Here is a 12086-nt window from a genome sequence, read left to right as displayed (position 1 = left end):
ACAACTTCCTAACCCGTACGTCTTTGGAATGTGGGAGGAAACTGGAGCACCCGGAGGAAACCCATGCAGACACGGGGAGAATGTACAAACTTCTTAAAGACAGCGGCCGGAATTGAACCCGGGTCGCTGGTGCTGTAATAGCTTTACACTAACTGCTACACTACTATGCCTGCCCCACACTGCTGTGCCTGCACCACACTGCTGTGCCTTGTGCCTGCACCTCAATGGGTGAAATTACAAGAAAAGACTGTAGAAATTAAGGTTAAATTAATTTAAATTTAGAAGGTTAAAGTATGTTAGGGAACTGTAAGAACAGATGGAGAAAAAATTCTGCTGATTGGGAGACCTAGGGCAAGGGGCATAGTTTAAAAATTGAGTCAGGTTTTTTAGGATTGAAGCTGGGAAATATTTGCACACACCAAAGGATGTGAAAAGTTTATAACTCTTCTACAAACATTAGTAGACAAAATGTTGATTTTAAGTTTTTAATCTGAGATTGACAAATTTCTGAAATAGAACAGAGAACAGTACAGTACAGGAACAGGCCCTTCGACCCACGATGTGGTGCTGAACTACTTAAACTAGTAATTAAATGCTTAACTAAACTAATCCCTTCTGCCTACACAATGTCCATATCCCTCCATTCTCTGCACATTCATGTGCCTATCTAAGAGCCTCTTAAACAGCTCTATCAGATTTGCCTCTACTACCACTCTTGGCAGCGCATTCCAGGCACCCACCACTCTCTGTATAAAAAATTTGCCCCACACATCTCCTTCAAATTTACCCCCTCTCATCTTAAATGCATGCCCTCTAGCATTAGACATTTCGACCCTGGGAGAAAGATACCGGCTGTCTATCTATGCCTCTCATAATCTTATAAACCTCTATCAGATCTCCCCTCAGCCTCCAATGCTCCAGAGAAAACAACTCAAGTTTGTCCAACCTTTCCTCATGGCACATGCCCTCTAATCCAGGTAGCATCCTGATAAACCTCTTCTGTACCCTCTCCAAAGCCTCCATATCCTTCCTACAATGGGGCAACCAGAATTGAATGCGATACTGCAGATGTGGCCTAACTAGAGTTTTATAAAGCTGCAACATAACTTCCTGACTCTCAAACTCAATGCCTCAACTAATAAAAGCATGCCATGCACCTTCTTTACCACTTTATCAACCTGTGTAGCCACTTTCAGGGAGCTTTTGACTTGGACCCCAAGATTCCTCTGTACATCAACACTGTTAAAGGTCTTAGTGTAATGTTCCTTCACATTTAATCTCCCAAAGTGCAACACCTCACAATTGGCCAGATTAAACTCCATCTGCCATTTCTCCGCCCATATCAGCAATTGATCTATATCCCACTGTATCCTTTGGCAATCTTCTACACTATCCACAACACCATCAATCTTTGTATTCTTTGTCTGCAAACTTACTAGCCCATCCATCCATATTTTCATCTAGGTCATTTATCACAAACAGCAGAAGTCCCAGTACAGATCCCTGCAAAACGCCACTAGTCATGGACCTCCAACTACAATAAGTCCCATTGACCACTACACCCTCGGTCTCCTATGGGCAAGCCAATGCTGAATCCAAATGGTCGAGTCACCATGGATCCCATGCATTTTAGTCTTCTGGACAAGCCTACCATGAAGGACCATGTCAATGTCTCACTAAAGTCCATGTAGACAACATCCACAGATCTACCTTCATAAATCACCTGTGTCACCTCCTCGAAAATCTCAATCAAGTTGCAATCAAATGCAATCATGACTTGTCCCTCACAAAGCCATGCTGACTGTCTCTAATCAGGCCATGGTTTTCCAAATGATCATAAGTCCTATCCCTAAGAATCTTCTCCAATAGCTTCCCTACCATTGACCAGTCTATAGCTTCCAGGATTATCCCCATTTCCCTCCTTGAATAACAGAACAACATTAACTTCTCGTCATTCCTCTGGGATCTCACCTGTGGCTAGAGAAGACACAAAGATCTTGGGCAAGGCCCCAGAAATCTCATCTCTTGCCTTTTTTCAATAACCTGGGATATATTCCATCAGGCCCTGGGGACTTATCCATCTTATCTTCTTTAAGAGACTCAACAACACTTTTCTAGCATATTAGCATGATTCACACTGATCCCATTATCCTCCACGTCCTTCTCCTTAGTAAATACTGATGCAATGTACTCATTTAGGACCTCACCCACATCCTCTGCCTCCAAGCATATTTTCCCTCCTTTATCCTTGAGTGGTCCCAATGGTTCAACATCTGGCTCACCTGAATCTGTTTATTGCATTCCCTTTAAATTTACTGGGGCTTTTGTTTCCACTTTTCCTTCAACCTAAAGGGCTCCATTTCCCATGCTCTCTTTAACCTCACTGGGGCTCCGTACCACACTCCTTTCAAATTAACCATGGCTCTGTTCACATGCTTCTTTTAAACTCATGAGGGCCCTATTACCTGCACTCCTTTACATTCATCAGGGGCTCATTCCCATGCTCTTTTTAAACTCATTGGGGCTCTGTTCCCATTTGAGCTCACCCGGTTCACTGGAAGATATATTATGCTACTGGTTAACATTTAAAAAAGTGAATTAAAAGGGTGCTCGCGTATTAATAGAAAAACATTCAATTGTCCAGAAAAATCTGCCGGTCTGCCACCACCAAAGCCCCAAGGGTGCTGGATTAGTGCAGGCTTTATGTTACCCTGTAATGATCTCCTTTAAAAGAATTAAGTATAACTGTTGGCAGTTATCAATAGTCAAATAACCAATTTTAAACCCAATAAAGTCAGCATTAGTGTTGTGTAGAAGCCCATTAATGAGAAAACACAATGTTCCTCCTTTCTGTGGTCTTAAGAAGATAGAAACAATAATAGATTCGTGGAATTGGTGAAAAGTAGTTCAATTATGAAACTCTGATGAAATTGATTTTGTGGAACATTAGGGCAAACAATTGAAAGGGAAAATATGGTCCTACTTAACATTAAGTGTTTCTTTCAATTGTACTCTAATCAAACCTGGCTTTCATTCCACCAGCAGAAAAAATATATTCATTGGCTCTGCAGTAACTTCTGAATGTTCCAAAAACAGAGGAGATTCAAAGTTCTATAGTTAATTTGCACCTATTCCTTTTTTAAAATTGCTAAACTGAGTTAATTGCATCGATATTCCAAGATACTCCTTCATATTCAGTGCTACTAATGGCAGTTGGTAATTTCCTCCAAATGAGTATGTGAACAAAATTGTTATAATACATTCAGAGTTTTTGAAATGCATAATCAAAAATTGTGATAATTGAGTATAAATTGCCAACTGTTTGTTCTGAAAATAGAGATTAAAAAAAGTCACTATCTAAACCATGTGCACTTAAGTAATTCATCAGTTGTCTATCAGAGTCATTCAAGAGAAAAAAACATTGTGCAGCTGGAGTACTATGTCCAATTCAGTACACCACAAATGGGAAGGATGGCAAGACTTTCTTGGAGAAGGTGAATTATTAATTCTGAAGGATCATTTATATGGAGAGGGCAGATCTGGACTTGTTCACCTTATAGCAAAAAGGCAAAGGGAAGATTTAATGTAGGTGAACAAAATTATGAAGAGGTTTGACAAACTAATGAAAATTGTTTTCAATATCAGCTGCATCAGTAACCAGGGGGCAGAGATTTAAGATAATTGGCAATAAAGGGGAGATGTCTTTATTTTTACAAAGTGAGTTATTGTGATCTGCCTGATAGGATGGCAGCATCAGATCCAAGTATAATTTTCAAAAAGAGGAGTAGCTAAATACTTGAAAGATAAACATTGACAGGGCAATGGAGGAAAACTAAGCAGATTTTTGGTCCTAATTTGATGGGCTGCCTTCCATGCCTTAATATTCTTTGAACATCACATCCATCAGCATTCATTGTTGCAGTTAATTCTAAGCTATTCAAATCAAATTATGTAATCTTTGAGCTGTCGTAAGCGTAAAGATATTTCTAAAAATTTGAATGAAATATTTAACTTCTGGTCAGCATCAAAGATTGAGTAATTAACAACACAATCGCTAACTTTTGAAAAATAGAACATACCTTACATTCAATTAATCTTGCATAGGCACAGTTGGGGGTGAGTGATCTTACTAGTTTGGAGTTGAAAATTCACTTACTTCAAAATTCTGGTTTGCTCTGAATCCTAAACCAGTCCAGAATTCAGGTGATAAAAGTTTCATGGCATCGTTAAATAATTAGAACTATGCTATCCATTATTGTTAGGGACCTTGAAACATAATGCGAATGGAATGTAGGAGAATCAGGAAGACCAAAAATATTATATAAAATAATTGCCTTTGCAGTCAGATATAATCTCTACCAATATTACAACAACTGGTGTCAACAGAAGAGGGCAAGCCAAAGAACGACAGCTGCCAAACTTCTCATAAGGGTGTTGAAATGCTACATCAGGCAATTGAAAGGACACACCTCAATGCTCCAATGGGTTATTATTATGTATAAACAGCCCAAAACAACTATAGTCTGAATTTAAAGCTTCACAAGAAACATATGACTAAAATCTTCAGTAAATTGAATGTAATAAAGAACAGGAATGAACTGTTACCCAGCTTATTAATTAACGTAGGCCACTTTTGTAATGGACTGCTCCATCTGCACCAAAATAATAGTGTGAAGTTGACGAGTCTTACTGCTATTCAAGTCTGTTAAATTTGAAGTTGCAGGAATCAACCAAAGCCAGGTACAGAACAGGCCTTCAGAATTGAGTAAAACTAGCCACTTACCTTGATTTCATCAACCTCATCAGGCACTATCTTGTATGCGGATACTGTTCCTCCCAACCTACAAAAGAAAATATAGGCCTTTCAGTGGTTTTTTTTGACACTTCACATCACAGATAATTTCTGCTGGCTGACGAATTTGTACCACACCCATCTTTTTGCCATCTACACTAATCCCACTTGCCTGCATTAGGCCTGTATCCTTCCATGCCTTACCTATTTAAGTGTCTGTAGTTGTATCTGATTCCACCAACTCCTCTGGCATACCAGATGTCAACCACTCTTTGTGTAAAAGACTTACCCCTCAGATTCCCCTATAAAACTCCTTCCTCTCACTTAAACCTACGTCCTCTTGTTTCTGATATTCTCCCATAGGAAAAAAGATTTTGACCATCTATCCCATCTAAGCCCCTTATAATCTTATACACCTCTATCAGGTCACCTCTCACCCTTCTTAGCTGCAAGGAACACAGGCACAGCCTATTTAATGTCCTCTACATAACTCAAATCTTCTAATCCAGGCAACATCCTGGTGTATCTCCTCTGCACCCTCTCCATCACAATCACATCCTTTCTATAGTGTGGTGTACAAGGGTTGCCTAACCAGTGTTTTATAAAGTTGTAACCTAATGTCCCATCTCTTACATTCTATACAGCCTATGAAGGCAAGCATGCTCCATGCCTTCTTCACCACCCTGTCATGTGTGCTGCTGCAATGGACTTGGGCCCTATGTCTCTCTGTTCATCAACATTCCTCAGTGCCTTATCATTAACTGTATATGTTCTACCCTTATTTGACTTCCCAAAATGCCTCACTTCGCACTTTTTGGGAATTAAATTCCATCTTCCTTTACTCCATCCAGCTTTCCATCTAATATCTATCCTGCTTAGCCTGAGGCAACCTTCCTTGCTATCCATCAATTTTCATGTTATCCACAGACTTACTAATCATATGTCGTACATTGATATACATGTCATTAATGTAAATTAAAAACATTAAAATGCTTTCAGGATGCTAGATGAGAATAAATGTAGTTTATTTGCAAGCTTTTTTTTCCACATCACAGGTCTTCATTTCCTCCTCCAGTTCACTTCAGACATGTGCGCATGAATTGAGTGTTGAATTCATGACGCAAGGATGATGGTGGCCAACACACTGACGTATTAACATGCTGAAACTTGATTAAATTGGATAAAAATTCACAGATGAACCCCTACTTATCAGGAGTGACAAACAATAGTGTCACAGAATTTTAACCATTCAGTTTGGAGAATAGCATCTTATTCTGCTAATGGCGAGTGAGATAAAAGATAAGGAGGGATTGATGAGGAGGTAAAGAACAAACACCGGACAGAGTTTAAACTAGGCAATAATGAGAACGCAGAATAAAAAGAGAAAGAAAGCAAAACGCTGGACTTTGTCCATTGAGAGAGTTGACACCTCAGCTTTCTTTCTCTCTCCATAAGTACCCTCTCCATGATCTCGAGCATTTTCTGTTTTTCTTTCAGATTTCCAGAATCTCAGGTAGTTTGTTTTTATTTTACATTGCTTAATGTTTTTCTTTTGAAATTTGAAGAAAATCTTGTAATTTGGATTGCGCTAAAGAGGCCTTGCTGCCACAGGGCAATGTGACTCTGAATGACTGATTAAAGTTGTGGGAGTATCAAAATGTTCCAATGGAAATGCTTTCAAAACTTTATATCAGCTTGTTGAACAGCAGTCTAGATGAAGGGTCTCAACCCGAAATGCCGACTGTCCATTTCCCTCCACAGATGCTGTCTGACCCACTGAGTTCCTCCAGTATTTTGCTTGTTGCTCCAGATTCCAGCATCTGCAGTCTCTTGTGTCTCCCTGTTGAACAGCATTGTTATCCACAAACAACTGGTAGATTAGCACTCAAAAAGCAAAATTTGCAGATGCTGGAAATGTAAAATGAAAGCGGAAAGTACTGGAAGTATTCAGCGGGACAAGTAACATCTGTGGAGAAAGAAACATAGTTAAAGTTTCAGGTCTATGACCCTTCATTAGGACTTAGGGAAAGTTAGAAATCAAAGACATTGTAACTTGCAGAGATGGAGGAAGATGGAGAGGGCAAGGGGAATATCTGTGACAGGGTGAAGACTGAATGATACACGTAGTAGCGGTGCAGGCCGAGAGAGGGTAGTGAAAACTGTTGACCTTTCATTAACATTAGCCAGTTCTGATACAAACTAAAATGGCTTGTCCCCTAAAATTGTTGAATTCTGTGCCAATTCCTCTGGGTTGTAAAGTACCTTGTCAGGAGACGACTTGGTGTTTCTTGAGATTAAATTCAGCTTCATTGGAATAATGTAAGAGGTCAAAGACAGAAAGATCAGTGTGAGAGTCAAATGAGAATTAAAGTGACAAACAACTGAAAGCTCAGGGTCATTGTGAACAGAACAAAGGTGTTCTGCAAAGCTGTCTCCCAATTTGTATTTGGTTTCTCCTTCAGAAAGAAGCCACAACAATACAGCATACTGAATTGGAAGGTGGACAAGTGAATTACTGCTTCATGTGGAAGCAGTGTTTTGGTTCCTGGATGGAGAGAGGTAAAAGGGCAGGTATTGCATCTTCTGTAGCTACCTGAAGTGATGTTGTGAGAAGGAGTGTTGAAGGAGATGGAGAAGTGAAACAGGGAGTCATGGAGTGAATGTTGAATGGGGAGGGAAGGGGAAGATTTGTTTGTGCTGGAATCATATTGCAGCTGGTGAACATTACAGAGGATGATCTGTTGAATTTGGAGGGTGATGGGGTGGAAGATGAGGACAGGGGGAATGCTATCCTTGCTGTGGATGGGATAAGAGTACAGAAGAGCAGAAGTCCAAGAAATGTTGACAGATATGGTTGAGGGCCAGTCAATTACACGGAAAAGGATACCATAGTTAAGGAAAAAAAGAAGACATCTCAGAAGCACTGGTTTGGAAAATGTCACCATCAAAACAGATATGATAAAGCCGAAGGAACTGGGAGAATGGAATGGAATTTTTTCAAGAAACAGGATGGAAGGAGGTTTAGAGTCTGCTGGCTTCTGAGAATCTGCGGGCTTAAAACAGATATTGGTTGCTCACCTTTCTCGTGAGATGGAGGGAGGGAGGGAGAGGGAGAGGGAGAATGAAGTGTCATAGTTGGATCATGTGAAAGTGAGAGCAGGTTGGAAATTAGCCGCAAAGGTGTTAATGTATTAGATTGGTATATTTTTTGATCTTTATCCATCTGCAAATGTACTAAACTTCACAATGATCAAACTCATACACTATGTGCCAAATTAATCTGCCTCTGTGAGAACTATCCTTCAAGTACAAAGCAGCAATTATCATTGAACACTGCACATAAACTAGACAAAACATGCTCCACTGAACATTACATGCACTAGGGAGCGATCTTAGTTTTGAAATCAAACTGTAAACTTCAAACATACTCGTGATATTATGCTTCGTGAATTGTGACGACTTCAAAATCCTTTTCAATCTGATCCCTCTATTGCAATTAATTCCAGGTAATCTTAATTAAACAAATTTTAGGGTACCATTTATAATTTTATGATTTATTAAAACACAAATTAGTCCATAACACTCTCAGTTAAAGATTATGTTCAACTATTCACTCTTTGAAACCATTGGTCAAGAATGATTATTCTTGGCATAACCATTTTGACTCTAAACACTGCAGTATGTATAATTTTCTGACAAATATTTTAATCACATTTCATGACATTTCAAAAGGAATGTAACCACAGGCTCTACATTGAACATGTTCACTGTAAGACTGTCACTTGCTGGGTTATAATAAGATGGTAAATACCTTGGCACAAAAAAAAATTGGTCCTAATTCTCTCATGCATAAGTGTGCTACAATGGATTATTTTATACTTATGACTTAGCATAGAACATTTGATGATTAGTGTTCTATTTATATACAGTGATACTCACATTTGTGTGCAACTCAGGAGTCATAGTCACAATAATGATTAACCAAAAAAGCCATATAACCACTGTATGCCCTGTGCATCATCCTACCAAATACACATGTACAATCACATGAAATCAGTTGGGAAAAGTTGGGAGAGGTGATAGAAGAACCAGAAGGTGTAGTGTATGGCTGATAGGCAGATGGAACCAGATTGGGGAATGGGGGAGAACCAGAAGGAGAGAGAAAGGAGCACAGGGTTACCTGAAGTTGGAAAATTCAATGTTCATACCACTGGGTTATAGACTACTCAGGCAGAATATTAGATGCTGTTCTTCTAGTTTGTGTTTGGCCTCATATTGGCAGTGGAGAAGGCCGAGAACTGACAAGTTGGTGTGGGAATGGGAAAGAGCTGAAATAGCATCTAACCAGGAGGTCAGGATGGCCACTGCAAACTGAGCATAAGTGTTCCACAAAATGGTCGCCTTGTCTACTCTTGACCTTGCCAATGTGGAGGAAGCCACATCGAGGGCACCGAATGCAGCAGATGAGGTTGGAGGAGGTCTATGTGAATCTTCGTCTGACCTGGAAGGGCTGTTTGGGTCCCTGGCTAGTGGTGAGAGAGGACTTGTAGGGACAAGTGTTGCACCTCCTACGGGGGGGGGGGGGGGGGTGATGCAGGGGAAACACACTCCCTCTGCTCCTTTCTCTCTCCTTCTGGTTTCCTCCTCCTCCCGTCATCCTGTTTCATTCTCCTCCCTCATCTGCCTATCACCCACACACTACAACCACTGGTTCTCCTATCCTCTCCCCCTACTGGTTCCATCTGTCCCTCATCCTCCGTCCCCCGTTTTTCTCTTTCCTTATATCTCTACCTGTCACCCACCAGCTGTTTCCTGAATCCACCCTTACCCCTCCCCATCCCCACCTGGCTCCATCCGTCCATCATTTTCTTCCTCTCCTGGTTCTACCTATTGCCTGCCAGCCCCTGCCTCACCCCTTCCCCTCATCCCTTTACTCCCTTCTACACTCTCAGTCCTGATGCAGGGTCTTGACCCAAAACATTGACTATCTCTTTGCCTCCACGGGTGTTGCTTGATCCCCTGAGTTCCTCCAGCAGTTTTGTTGTTTTGCTCCAGATTCCAGCATTTGCAGACTCATGTCTCCTTTTGACCTTGAACTGAGTAGCCAGCTGACATCTTCTTCTCACAAACACTCCAACTTCCCTGTTTATTCATTCATTAACTCACTCACTCAAGGGATGCGATGTCAGCACAGTAACTTTACAGGATTTGACAAGGCAGATGCTTCCCTTGGCAGGGTGTGCAGAACTAGAGGTTACAGTCTCAAATTAACACCATCAAGGACTCAGAGTTGAAGAAATGTTTTGAGCCAAGAGGCCCAGTCACTCAGTATAATCAGCACAGAGATTAATAGATTTGTAGATATTAAGAGAATTAAGAAATATGGAGTTAATGCAGGATAGTGATGCTAAAGTACGAGATTAATCTTACAACACACACAAGGGGCTGGATGGGTTATTCCTGCTTTGGTTTCTTATGCTGGAGGTTATGGATGTAACACCAATCTAGGGGACTGATTTGATCAGGAGGAAGTTGAGTTTCATGAGTAATCTTGGAGTTGTACTCATCCATGCAAATAAAGAGGGTTCCACGTACTCCTGACTTGTGCCATGCATATGATGGAAAGGTTTTGGTGTGTCAAGAGAAGAATCACTCCCTGATGAACACCCAACCTCTAACATGCTCCATATGAATTGTCTGGTTAAGTGTCCGGGCAATGGATGGGCAGGAGAGTCAGATGACCACCTGAATCATTTCTGAGGGCCACTCATGTGAAACATATTTAATTTTACATAATCAGATGGCGATATTTTTAGTCACATATAACACAGAAATGCTGAAGCCTATTAATAGCATTGTTTTTATTGAGTTTGTTACCAAGCAACAACAACAATAATGATTTTCTTATTTAAAATACATGGATTTAGAATTTGTGTGTTTGACCACATTATTTGCTTGAAATAATTTTTGAAGCCTGTCTCAATACTGGAGTCATGATAACAAAATGAGCTGGTGCAACCAGCAGTTCATTTTTGATTTGAAATATTACTACTTTGCAAATTAAGCATTCTTATTAAGATGGCATTGTTTACATTCTTTTTTAAACTCCCTGCTGCCTTCTCTTTTTAATCTCCTCTTCTAATTTTCTTTAGCTACTTATACTAATCAATATTCTTTACCAAATAATCTTTCAGCTCTGGATTTAAGATTGGATTAACTTCTTTTCAGTGAAATCTATTCCACATTTTAATGAAACAACTGTGGAAACAACTCTGACATTCACCTGTGCCTATAGAACTTTAAAATTAATGACTGACTTCAATATTTTACTTCCTCTTCTCAGATCTTGTGTATGGTTGTAGTTCATCAATTTTGAGCTAATGAAATATTCATCTTTACATTCAACTGTCAGCTGTAAAATGCTGCATCCAAACCATACAATATTTATTTGCCTGCCTGCATAAATTGATCTGATTTCTGAAGCGTTTATTTCCCTTTCCCTGTTAAGATATTATTACTACTCCTCATGGCTTCCAAAGTTTGTAATTGTACAAATGCTGCAATAAACTGATAATCAGACAAATAAAAAAGGTTTCACAATTACATCAATTTGTACATATTCCAACTTTTTGTTGCAGACACCACAAATGGAGGCAACTTCTTTTACCTTTGGTAATTTGAACAATTGCATGGATGATATCTCAGGTATCATCATTATTATTTGGGGAAAGAGCCGGGGTATGATTTAAGAGTGGATAAAAAGACCTTAAAGTCATCAGCTCAGAGATTCCAGTTTGCTGCTCTGTACTATAATACAGTACAGGCAATAGATACATCTGTTATTGTGCAGGCAATGTTTTATGGTAATATTTTGTGAGTGAGCTGAAAACTTACGACAAAAAACTGCAACTGAAAGCCTAGTGATAAGTGCATTGATAATGAGCCCCTCACTGATTTCTATATCATTCAAGGTCTCGTACTGTACTGAAAGCACCACAAGAAGTTAGCATGTAATTTTTTTTAAATGCTTTCTAACATTCTGAGCTGAAAATAATTAATATGTTCTTTGTATGTAGATACAGAAACTTTCTGTGGCAGTTAAATTCAAATAATGAAGGCACAGGGAAAATTTATGCCTGCTATATATGGGAATGACATCCAAATTATATAATTTCCAAAATGCTGTTGTAAATTGTGCAATTTTCAAAAATGTAAATATTTTTCACAGATATGCCTTTTTCAATGACTTTCTAAAAGTTATGCCAGGCATAATTTTTATTGGTCCTTCCCCTCA

The 12086-nt window shown here is 39.5% G+C and overlaps 1 protein-coding gene across 2 annotated transcripts in view; it reads right to left on the bottom strand.

Moving 5' to 3' along the window:
- LOC127568274 (gephyrin) overlaps positions 1–12086 on the bottom strand; it is a 416570-nt gene that overhangs the window by 215343 nt on the left and 189141 nt on the right. For both annotated transcript variants that reach the window (XM_052011838.1, XM_052011847.1), the window contains exon 3: positions 4780–4841. In XM_052011838.1, the coding sequence (XP_051867798.1) occupies positions 4780–4841 (62 nt within the window). The remainder of the gene's footprint in view (positions 1–4779; positions 4842–12086) is intronic.

The sequence above is a fragment of the Pristis pectinata genome, chromosome 1 (assembly GCF_009764475.1).
Source record: "Pristis pectinata isolate sPriPec2 chromosome 1, sPriPec2.1.pri, whole genome shotgun sequence".
Taxonomy (NCBI): Eukaryota; Metazoa; Chordata; class Chondrichthyes; order Rhinopristiformes; family Pristidae; genus Pristis; species Pristis pectinata.
Note: the sequence above shows the minus strand (reverse complement) of the source record. Positions and strands in the feature narration are given on the sequence as shown.